This window comes from Nannospalax galili, unplaced genomic scaffold (genome assembly GCF_000622305.1).
Source record: "Nannospalax galili isolate Female #2095 unplaced genomic scaffold, S.galili_v1.0 scaffold146, whole genome shotgun sequence".
Classification (NCBI taxonomy): Eukaryota; Metazoa; Chordata; class Mammalia; order Rodentia; family Spalacidae; genus Nannospalax; species Nannospalax galili.
Genome location: NW_008357929.1, coordinates 5,719,175 through 5,731,418, shown reverse-complemented (window position 1 = coordinate 5,731,418; position 12,244 = coordinate 5,719,175). Strand labels below are relative to the sequence as shown.

General features: G+C 45.7%; 1 protein-coding gene across 1 annotated transcript in view; it reads right to left on the bottom strand.

Annotated features, from left to right (window-relative positions):
• The window catches only part of Myh13 (myosin heavy chain 13), a 61,825-nt gene that overhangs the window by 6,575 nt on the left and 43,006 nt on the right, over nt 1-12,244 (bottom strand). Inside the window, exons 27-34 of the mRNA XM_008855722.1 lie at nt 10,095-10,221; nt 9,888-10,006; nt 7,548-7,744; nt 6,521-6,704; nt 4,888-5,053; nt 3,596-3,720; nt 2,301-2,609; nt 2,023-2,226 (exon numbers count right to left, since the gene is read on the bottom strand). Of these exons, the coding sequence (XP_008853944.1) occupies nt 2,023-2,226; nt 2,301-2,609; nt 3,596-3,720; nt 4,888-5,053; nt 6,521-6,704; nt 7,548-7,744; nt 9,888-10,006; nt 10,095-10,221 (1,431 nt within the window). The remainder of the gene's footprint in view (nt 1-2,022; nt 2,227-2,300; nt 2,610-3,595; nt 3,721-4,887; nt 5,054-6,520; nt 6,705-7,547; nt 7,745-9,887; nt 10,007-10,094; nt 10,222-12,244) is intronic.

Genomic DNA, 12,244 nt, shown 5'->3' with positions numbered 1-12,244 from the left:
TTAAAGAGTAATTTGAAATACATTACAAATGTTTTTACTGTTTTAACCCTGAACTTTTGCTCCTAGAAAGTTATTTACTTCTAGAAATACTGACAATAGTAATCACAGATGAATGTGAAATTTTGGGTATGAGAACATTAATTAGTCTTTCTAATAGTAAAAGATTTTATTGGTAACAATCTAAAATAGTCAACCATAGAGCACTGATTATGTCCATAATATGCTACTTTCATAGCCTGCTTTTTGGCCATTAAAACCCATAGTATTGAAGACTATTTAAAGAGTTAGAAATATATTCTGGACACATTGTTAAGTGAGTTATAGGTTATAAAAGATTGGTCACAGTTTTACAAAAGTAAGATATTGATGCTATCACAAGTCCATAAGAATGAGAGAACTCAAAATGTCACCATATGATAGACTTTTTCTTCTATATGTTTGCTTATGATTTACAGTTTTAAAAACTAACAACTTGCTGGGTGTGGTGGCACACGGCTTTAATCCCAGCACTTGGGAGGCAGAGGCAGGCGGATCTCTGTGAGATGGAGGCCAACCTGGTCTACATAGCAAGTTCCAGGCCAGCTGGGGCTATAGGAAGACCTTTCCTAAAAAAAAAAAATTCAAAAAAGAAAACGACTTAAAATTTTTTTAATAAAAATAATGAAAATAGTTCTTTGCAAAGACAACCCTAATAGCCTAAGAGTTCAGCTTAAATTACAGGTTGAGCACCCTCATCTGAACACCTGAAATCCAAGTATGTTCCAAAATCTGAAATTTTCTGAGTTTCAATATGATATCACAAGAGGAAAATCCATATCTGACCTCATGTAATGAGTCACGCTAAAAATCACCATCAGGATATGTATATATAATAGAGTGTGTATGAAGCAGAAATGAGTTTCCTGTGTAGGCCTGGGCCCCACCCCCAACACGGCTCATCATGCATATGCAAATATTCCTATATCCCAAAGGGAAACACTTCTGAGCCCAGATATTTTCCCCCTCCAAGTATTTTGGGTGAGTGCCAACTTGTATTTCCTCTGTGAAGCCTTCCCCATGTGCCTTACACAGTCATTAACTTTTCTTTGCTCCGGGTCTCTGCACCCCCACCTCCCAGCATGCATGGCATTTTATCTTTATTTCTGATCCAAGAAAGCTTAGAACTCTTACCAATCAAGAATCAAAGCTTACTTGGCAATGAATTGGTCTTTAAAACATTTTTTTTCCCATTTAGTGTGTGTGTGTGTGTGTGTGTGTGTGTGTGTGTGTGTGTGTGTACCCATCCTTACGTGCGCTATAGTGTGTTTGTGTAGTCCAAGGACAACTATTTTTGGGAGTCAGTTCTCTCCTTCCATCATGTGAGTCCTGGGGATTGAATTCACGTTGTCAGATTTGGCAGCAAGCGCCTTTACCTCTTGAGTTATCTCACCAGCCCCATGGGTTGGTTTTGACTGCCAGTCTGGGAGGAATGGGGAGTATCTAGTCAATCTTCTTGGACTCTGTCTTCTGGCAGGGGGCATCCTGAGTAGTGGGATGTTGAAGAGGGAGTGTGTTGGATAGCTTTAGTGTCAACTTGACACACCTGGGTTGAGGGAGCCTCCATTGGGCTGGCCTGTGGCTATGTCCATGGGACATCTTCTTGATCGGTGAGTGATGTGGGAGGGCCCAGCCCACTGTGGGTGGTGCCACCCCTAGGCAGGTGGGCCTACGTTGTATAAGAATGCAGACTGAGCAGGGGCCAGGGGAGCAAGCTAGTAAGCAGTGTTCCTCCATGGCCTGTGCTTCAGCTCCTTCTTCCAGGTTCCTGCCCTGAGTTCCCACCTTGGGGTCCTTGATGGACTGTGACCTGGGAGATGTAAGTTGAATAGACCTTTTCTTCCCCATGTTGGTATTGGTCAGAGTGTTTTGTCACAGCAATGGAGAAACAAACTAGAGCATGGAGTTCCTTGGAGAAAGAACATACCTGGAAGAGCCGTGGCCCTACCTGCCCTAAGGTGGGCCAGAACGAGGGAGAACACACACCTGGGAGTGCAACAGCTGGACCCGGTCACTGGAGTCCAGCAGCTCCTGCTCAGACAGCCTTCGGGTCCGCTCTGTCTGCTCCAGGGCCACCTTCATCTCCTCCAGCTCCTCTTGCAGAAGGCCATTCCTGCGCTCCACGATGGCCAGCTGCTCCTTGAGGTCCTCATTGCTTCTCAGGGTGTCATCCAGATGGAGCTGGGAGTCCTTCAAGGGAAACCAGGCATGAGGGCAGAGCTGCAGTGTGAGTCCATCAGGCTACCAAAGGGGCCGGTGCTCACCTTGAGCTGGCCTTGGACTGTGCGCAAGTGCTTCTGTGTCTCTGCCACCTGGCGGTTGGCATGGCCCAGCTGAATCTCCATCTCATTGAGATCACCCTCCATCTTCTTCTTCAGCCTCAGGGCGTCATTGCGGCTGCGGATTTCAGCATCTAGCACGCTCTGCATGGCCTCTGTGGCACGCTGGCTGTTTCTTTTTATTTGCTCAATTTCCTCGTCTTTCTCTGTGACCTTGCGGTCAAGCTCAGATTTGACCTGGCTTAGCTCTAGCTGGACACGCAAGATCTTGCTCTCTTCGTGTTCCAGGGAACCCTGATAAGAGCAAAGGAATAATGCGAGCGCTGTGAGCATCACCATATCCTTTTGCTTTCTTCATTGCTTGTTTTCACTTCTGTTTTTTAGATAGGATCACGCTAGGTAGCCCTGGCTAGCCTAGGACTCACTGTGTAACCCAAGCTGATTTGGAACTCGTGATTCTTCTTTAGCTTCCCAGGTGCTGAGATTACAGACGTGAACCACCACACCTAGTACCATCGCTTTCTTAAATGAGCATTTTCACTCAAACTATGATAAACATGGCATAATAATGCCTACTTTATAGGTAAAGAGAACAATGTTCTGAAGTCTGAATGCTTGATTTGCTCCAAAATGTCTCTAAAAGTGATGAAATTGGGACTAAAACATCGTATATGCTATAATAATCTTGTATTTGAGAGAGGATGAAGCATCTCTCTCCATCCTCTTTGGGCACTGGTAAACATTTTAGACAGTGTGTATTTTAATAGTAACTGTAATTCAGGAGCTGTTGTGGTCTCTACACTGACAGGACAACTGCTGTCCTGTTGTCTTGCAGCAGTCAAATTCTAGAAACATCTCAGCTAGTTCTTCTACACTGCCCACCACTGATCATTACTCCAGGAGACCCTGGGTCTGTTTTGCTGACACAGGAATCCCAGCAACCAAAGATGCTATGTATGACTCTATTAAACTGACACTGAGGGAATCTGAGCTGGCTCTCAGGATGCTCAGTGATTGATGTTTGCTTTCTGAGAGGAAGATCTGAGGACATAGAGAACACATTTATTTATTCTCCAAAGGAGACATGGGCTAGGTGACACCCAGGGGATAAAGTGGCAGAGCCCAGGCTTTTTAGCCCCAGGGGTGGCTGGCTGATCTTCCCAGTGGACACTCCAAGCCCTGCTGGCAGGAAGGGTCTGGTGTGGGTAGATGAGTGCCAGCTCTTTCAGCTTCCTTTTTTCCAGAGCTTCTCAATATCTAGTTCCAGATAAGTCACTTGCCTCCACCTCTTCTAAGGCAGCCTGGAGATCAGACTTCTCTTGCTCCACTTGCTTCTTGGTCTTTTCCACTTCCTGAAGGTTTTTGCCAGTTTCTGCAATCTGCTCCGTTAAGTCGGAAATCTCTTCTGTAAAGGACAGGCTTGATTTAGGCTGTTTCAACAGGTTTCCGTTTTATAGCATAGGTATATGCCAGGCAGTTTAGGGCATGGCAGTTCACTCATGACATTTAGATAGGACAGAATATGGGAAGTTGTTCAGATGTGCTGTCAATAAGACACAGATGTGTTGTCTCACCTGAGCTACAATGAGAAATGGACAACAAGGAGAGACCTCCTCATAGTCCCAAGGAGAGACTTTCTCATAGTCCCAAGGAGAGACCTCCTCATAGCCCCAAGGAGAGACTTTCTCATAGTCCCAAGGAGAGACCTCCTCATAGCCCCAAGGAGAGACCTGCTCATAGCCCCAAGGAGAGACCTCCTCTTAGCCCCAAGGAGAGACCTCCTCATAGCCCCAAGGAGAGACCTCCTCATAGCCTCAAGGGGAGACCTCCTCATAGTCCCAAGGAGAGACCTTCTCATAGCCCCAAGGAGAGACCTCCTCATAGCCCCAAGGAGAGACCTCCTCATAGCCCCAAGGAGAGACCTCCTCATAGCCCCAAGGAGAGACCTCCTCATAGCCCCAGGACTTCTCAAAGCACACAGAGCTGTCATGGAGAGTACCAGAAAACGAATAGACTCACAGTCTTTCAGCACCAGCAGGGGCTCGGGAACCATGGGATCTGGTCTTCTTATTTTTGTTTTTCATTTTTTGAGACAGGGTCTTCCTGCAGCTCTAGCTGGCCTGGTACTCGCTATGCAGACCAGGCTGGCCTCCATCTCACAGAGATCCACCTGCCTCTGCCTCCTGAGTGCTGGGACTAAAGGCATGCGCCACCACGCCCAACTGGTCTTCTTATTTTATAGGCCTTAAGTCTGAAGTTGTTAAAAGATTTAGCAGCATGCCCAAGGATGCAAGGTCACTTGAAGTAGACATTCCCTGAAAAGTCTTATTCTTTAATAGCAGAGGGCTTAGTGACCCACTGGTATCTTCAGTGCTTAAAAATAGGACTAAAAAAATGGGACTCATTGCTATCACACCTTGCAAGAAGGTTTGAGCCTTGGGCACACTAATAAATGTGAGATTTGATGGATGAGGATCTTGTAGGGGAAGGAGAAAGAAGAGGCCAAATAGGGCTGGGGTTGGCAGGAGGGGAAGGAGAAAGTCTACCTACCCGTGGCCTTGAGAGAGCTCACCTTGCAGGTTTTTGTTCTCCCGCCTCAGCGTCTCTAAATGATCCACCACCTCCTCGTAGGCATTCCTCATCTTGAAGATTTCAGTGCTGAGAGACCGGGACTCTTTCTGAGCAGCTTCCAGTTCAGCCTGACTTTCATCCAGCTTTTGCTTCCACTCTGCAAGGACCTGGGATGTGAGAAACGGATAGGGAGGATGCTTGGAAGAGACTCCAATGATGTCCGCAATGCCAAGGCTTTGCCCTTCCATCCTTAGGGAACTAAGGGAGGGGGGTGGGTCCCTCTAGACCAGGGGCTCCAAACTCTGTTGGTCCTACAGGTGCTTTGCTGGGTTCTGAAAATAAAGCGTGAGTATTGCTGGTCTGAAATGCTTGGAGCCAGTAGTTTTTTATATTTCACTTTTTCTCCCAGAATTTGGAAAGTTTGCATAGATAAGAGATACCTGGGACCCAGTTCCCACACAAAATGGAGAACTCAAAATTCACTTATTCATTTTGTACCATATCCTGAAGGGAACTGTGAACAATAATTTAACATGTGAGTGTGTGTGCAGTGCGTGTATGTGTGTGTGCATGTGTGTGTATGATGTGCATGTGTATATGGTGTATGTATGCATGATGTGTGTGTAAATGCAGGCATGAGCCTGCCATGGCATGCATGTGGAGGTCAGAGGACAACCCAGGTGTCAGTCCTTGCCTTCCATCTTGTTTGAAGGAGTATCTCTGTTTGTCTGCTTGGTGTGCTAGACTAGTAGGCCTGTGAGTTTCCAGGAATTCCATTTTCTACCTCCCATATCCCTGTATGTGTGCTGGGATTACAGATGCTCATGCAACATGTCCAGTTTTAACATGGGTTCTGGGGATTCAAGCTCAGGTCCTCACACTTGCATGACAACTACTTATACCCACTGAGCCATCTCCCCAGCTAAGCATGTTTGTGTTTTAACCACCACCTGTCACAGGAGGTCAGACATGGAATTTTCCTCTTATGGGGTCATGGCACTCAAAAATTTCAGACAGGGTTTTGGAATTAGAGATGCTCAGTCTATATGACAAACTCATAGCTTTGACTAAAAATGAAATTCCCTTTGGAGGAACAGTTAGAGAAGTAGAGTCCCCTGACCCTCCAACTGGGAATTGAGGCTCTAGCAGCAGGCCTCAAGAATGGATGTGCATCTCACATGGCCAATTCTGAAAGGCCACCACTGTGGCCACCACTGCCATTAAGCGGTTAGGGAAGGACCTTATCAAAGTTCCGCTGCTTCTTGTCCAAGGTGGCACAGGCTGTGTTGGCTCTCTCCAAATTTAGCATCAAGTCATCTACTTCTCCCTGAAGCCTCTGCTTGGTTTTCTCCAAGGAGGCGCACTTGGAGTTGGCTGCCTCAGTGTTTTCCTCTGCCTCCTGGAGCCTCTGGGCCAGTTTTTTCCTAGGAGAAACAGATGTGTTATCTTGGAAAAATACAATATTTCAGTAGTTAACTCTCGATTAAGAAATGAACAATCTAGAAGAGACTGACTAGGGCCTAGCATCTGAGTGGGGAGGATCTAGCAGTCAAATGCTCCACAGCGGCGTGCCACAACACATGGCCAACAGTGGTCCTACGAAACTATCACAGAGCTGAAAAATTCCCCTCAACCTTATCAAAGTTCCGCTGCTTCTTGTCCAAGGTGGCACAGGCTGTGTTGGCTCTCTCCAAATTTAGCATCAAGTCATCTACTTCTCCCTGAAGCCTCTGCTTGGTTTTCTCCAAGGAGGCGCACTTGGAGTTGGCTGCCTCAGTGTTTTCCTCTGCCTCCTGGAGCCTCTGGGCCAGTTTTTTCCTAGGAGAAACAGATGTGTTATCTTGGAAAAATACAATATTTCAGTAGTTAACTCTTGATTAAGAAATGAACAATCTAGAAGAGATTGACTAGGGCCTAGCATCTGAGTGGGGAGGATCTAGCAGTCAAATGCTCTACAGCGGCGTGCCACAACACATGGCCAACAGTGGTCCTACGAAACTATCACAGAGCTGAAAAATTCCCCTCACCTAGCAACATAGCAGCCATTGGAATGCTACAGCAATGTATTGCTCAGTTGTTCGTGGGATGCTGGCAAAACTGCCGCACTGCTGGTCACTTCAAAGTATGGTGCGCACAAGTCTGTGCAGAGCATAATACTTCATAGTGAGTCAATGACAGTGCCACTGAGTTGGTTTTTACCATGCTATGCCTTTCATCCTGAAGTTTACTATAAAATACTGCATTGCCTAAGACCAATGGCAAGTTGTGCTTGTCAGGCTTATGGAATCTCTTGACAGCATCAAGAGGTCACACAGAGGACTGGCCTACATACCATCTAGGTTTGTGGATGTACACTCCTGGAGATTCACAAGATGATACAATCCCTTAATGACATGTTTCTCAGAACTCATCATCCTCATCAACTCACGTGACTATATCACCAGAATAATCCTAAAATGTTTTAGTGGCAAAGCAGGTCTACAAGGATTCACCCATGGAACCAGAGGGAAGGACAGAGGGTCCCCAGGAAGGAGGGGGACACTTTCTGAATGCTCAGGAACTGCAATGGAGGTAAGGGAGATTCTCTCCAGATGGGGAAATTGCCCTTCCTCTTAACTTTTGTCCAGGGCCTTCTCTCCTATAGGGAGCTTAGATCCATACTTGGCCTCCTCCAGCTCCTCGGTGCGCTGGATGGCGTCTGTCTCATATTTGGTCCTCCACTGGGCCACCTCACCGTTGGCCTTGGACAGCGCCCTCTGCAGCTCAGCTTTGCCTTCCTGCTCTTCCTCGTACTGCTCCCTCAGCAGGTCACAGTCATGGCGGGAGGACTGCAGGGCATGGGCCAGTGCGTTCTTGGCCTGGGAATTAAAGAGGTAACATGTTGCAAAAACACATGGCCCTCTTCCAAGTGACAGTATTTTCATTTAAACAGTCTTTCTCAACTTGAATCATTTCCATGTTGGTTACAAATTTTTGCCGTATCAGCATATCATCTGTTTGCCTTTTTATTTATCTATTTATTTTTATGTGTTTGAGTGGTCTGAGTGTAGGTAAGTGCATCAGGTGAGTGCAATGCCTGTGGAGGCCAGAAGAGGGCATCAGATACCCTGGAACTGGAGTTATGGACAGTTGTTAGTGACCATGTGGGTGCTGGAAACCAAACCTGGGTCTTCTGCAAGAGCAGCCAGTGCTCTTTACTACTGAGCCATCTCTCCAGTCTCCCATTTGACTTTTTAAAGATTTTCCTCATAATCATTATATATTTAAATATATTTATTTTAAAAAGAAAGCATTACTTTGTAGTAACAAGAAAATCACTAATATTTAGCAAGACGTGCCAGCACACACTTGTAAGCCTAGTACTTAGGAGGCTGAGGCAGCAGGATTTTGAATTTGAGGGTAGCTTGGCCTACGTGGTGAATTCTAGGACATCTTAAGCTACATAGCAACATCCTGTCTCATTCTCCACCCCCAAATTTACCATAAACAACCATAAAAATATAAGCAATGCACATAAAACAATATTGTCATCCTCTGTCTAGGCAGTTTGCATGCCGGGGCTCTGTGCTTGAGGCTGACCCTCTGTTTCTTAATAAGGAAAATAAGCAAATATTAGAGACCTATTGTCCATATTGAGACCTTTCTGTGGATGCAATCACAAGGATTAAAAGAGAATTGAAGGGGAATAATCTCACTACTTAACGCAGTGTTGGGGGATGCTTGTAACCATGAGAAAGCTATGGAGTATTCTGGTGTTTCCAGAGCACTGTGTCCCTGTGCTGGGAACTGCTGGTATGAGCTAGCTGATTCTATAGCTCCATCTCCTCGTTGCAAAAAGGGGAGGACATGCTCAGAGTCTCCCTTTCTCCTTCACTTCCTCCCTCCCTCACTCAGTGCCCTCTGGACAGGGAAAATGTTTAGCTCTAGCTTGCAAAATACCCTCTGGTATTATAATCAAAGAAAAAAGTTCCGTTGACCTAGGATAGTAATTTTTACATTTTCATTCTTTTAGAAAAGATACACACACACACCACAACACAAAACCCAGAGTTTTGCCCAAGAAAGGAGCCTTACTGCAGTCCCCGGAGCACAGGGAGGCCTCACACACACCTCCAGTGACCCTCACTGCTTGCCCAGACTCTGCTTCTAAGCACACCTCCTTGCTCCCTAGCCCACCAAAAATCTTCCCTCAGAATGGAAAGGTGGGAGGTAAATACAGCCAGTAGTGGAAGATTATAATCCCCCCAATCACCCCATAAGTCTTAACCAGATCTCAGAAACCTCAGAATTCCATTTCTGCAGGGTTTTGAATATCCAGATTTCTAGTGAACACTAGTATCAGTAGCATTTACTGAGCACCTCCTGTGTGCACAGTTCTGCTGAGTCTTTACCTACTACCTGCTACTACAGTCAAGGGAAATGATTCTTATCATAAGTTTACAGATCATTGTGGCAATGTATGTTTACAGACACGAACATCTAGATGGTGAATTCAAGAATATGATGGTGTTCGTGTTGATGTGACTATCTCAAGTATTCTCCCCAATCTGTGTATTTTTGGAGAAAGGTTACTTAAGAACAGATGTTACAGGAGGTGACCTGCAAAGAGGACTGATGAAGAAAGAGGAAGGCATTCTAAGTGGATGGGTGAATTGCTGGGTGGGACGGTCTAACTAGTGTTGTGGTAGGGAGAGATGCTTTTGGCTAGAGAGGGATGTTCAGCATGTTACTTATGGCAGATAGAGATGACCAGGAGGTGGAACACGTGATAGAGCTTTCTAGTCCTGAGAAAGGAGACCCAATGCCAAGGTCCTATAGCATTAAGGTCTAGGTTCTTATCATACTACACAGCAGAGAGAAGCATCTGACTTTTTGATGCAACACTGTCCCCAAACAGCCTTCCCATCAAGCAACTGGCTTTCCACCACCCTCTTTCAAGGGTTGCATTTCCTGACCACTCAGGTTTTATCTGACAGCTGTTCCCCAAAGAGACATCCTTACCTTGGTTTCTTCTTCCAGTTGCCTCTTAAGCTCCTCCAGCTGCTGGGTAAGGGCCTGCTTGCTTTTGGTTAGCTGTGAAACCAGAGATTCCTTCTCTTCCATTTGGTGGCTCAGCTCCCCTGCCAAGCAGATGTAGCCCTGATGTTAACATTCCTGACTGCTGACTCCCAGGGTCCTGCTGGACCTCAGAGTCCTGCCCTTCCTCACCATTTTGGGTCTGCAGTCTCGCCTTCTGCATGTTAAGATCGTGGATTAACTGAGTCTGTTGGTCATCCTTGGCTTTGATTTCATTAAATTGGTCTTCCACAGATCGGCACATTCTTTCTATGTTACTCTGAAAAACAGAAAGACCAACATGAATGGAGAAGTGGGTTCCTGGTGCCCAGGACTGAATTGGACAGTTTGTTATCTGGCTTTTTGTTGGGCAAAATGAAAACATGGAACGTATAAAGCCTGGTTTTAAAAATCATAATCAGGGCCAGAGAGATGGCTCAGTGGTTAAGAGCATTGGTGGCTCTTCCAGCAAACACATGGTAGCTAACAACCGTCTGTAACTCCAGTTCCAGGGAATCCAATGCCTTGCGCTGGCCTCTGCAGGCTTTGCACAATATGGGTGTACTTACATGCATTCAGGCATAACACTCATACACATAAATAAAAATAAATAATTAAAAATTATAATCATTTCAGGTTTGCTTTATTTTTATTTGTGATTGCTTTTTAATTCCCAACAGCTCAGAACACCAGCGTTTGGTGGGTTAGTGATTGCAACCAAACTTCTGGGAAGCCACTTAAAGAATCCTTTTGGAATGTAAGTAATCCTGCTAGTTGAATAATATTTGTAAGAACTGCATGCATGGGATAGTGTCAAATATTTCATTCAACACTACAGATGAGTCCTGGTGGGGGTTATTGATATGGAGGGGCTCACCATACCAGCATCTGGTTTGCTGTAGTTTATGAGGTTTGTTCAAAACCCCTGTGCATGTTGCAGACCTCTTCCCTTTTCCTCCCTCCCCATAAAATAGAAAATAAGTGAGTGCATGCTTTTTCTTAGGCTGGAAAAAGCAGGACAGAGCAGCAGCAGAGGCAGGCTGTTAGGTCAAGGCTGTCTTTAAGGAGCTGGGAATCCAGGTGAGGATGACATAAGGAAGAATTCCAGCAGGGGGCAGCAGGGGGCAGGAGGGGGCAGGGTCTGAAAGGGAAAGGTAATTCACAAAGAGAAAACTCAAAGGAAACAATAACTTAAAAATATAAAGCAAACGGAAGTGCTTCCTCTATTGGAGTTTAACATGGAGAGCACAGAGCAGCAAAAAGTGATTCTGGAAGTAGGGAAGCTGTGAGGAGGGACTGGTTACAACGTGTGTGTGTTGGGGGGGGGGCGGTGCAGGAGTTCCTTCTAAGTCAGCTACCAAAGGTGGGGGGGTGGGGAGGGATGGAGACAGAGATGGGATAGGGATAAGGATGGGATAGGGATAGGGATGGGAGAGGGAGAGAGAGAGAGAGAGAGAGAGAGAGAGAGAGAGAGAGAGAGAGAAAGAGAGGCAGAGAAAGAGAGGCAGAGAGCTGCAGCCAGGGAGTTACCACAGGTTTGGACAACAAGGGGGTACTGAGGCTGTAACTCAGTGAGTAGAAGGACACTCAAGTGTATCTTGATCTTGTAGCATCCTGGATGAAGGCAGCTGTTAAATCAATGAGCACATGATTGTTTCCTGAGGGGAGTTTTGTGTGAAGTCACACAGAGGCAGGTTTACCTGGAAGCTGGTCAGGTTTAAGGGTCACAGCCTTCCTTTGCATGACCCCAGGGAGTTTGAGGCACCACAGAAAGCTCCACGAAGGGAAGGGGAGACAGAATCTTTGTCTAGGTAGGCATTTCTGGCAAGTGGCCTAAAGAGACCTCAAAAAAAGGAACTCGTGTCTTTAAGGCTCCAGAAATCTGGGTCTTAAGTTTTTTATTTTAAGTCTGTATTAACTTTCTGACTAGGGGAGTGTCAGAGTGCTTGCCTAGTATGCATGAGGCCTAGATTCAATCCCCATTGTCCCAGAAAAAGAAAGAAAAACCCAAACAACTAAATCATACTCATTTTATGGTTGATTTTCCTAATTTGCATATTTTTCCTCATTATCCACATTCTTAGATTTAACCAACCTCAGGACAAAAATACTAAAGCAGCTCCATGTGGTGGTTCATGCCTGCGATTCCAGCACTCTGGAGGCTGAGGCAGGAGGTTGTCACAAGTTCAAAGTCAGCTTGGGCCACATAGCAAAACTTCGTTTCTAAAAACCCAAAGATGTGAAAATACAAAAAAAAAACCCTGATCTGTACTGACCATGTACAGATGATTTTAGTTTTACTT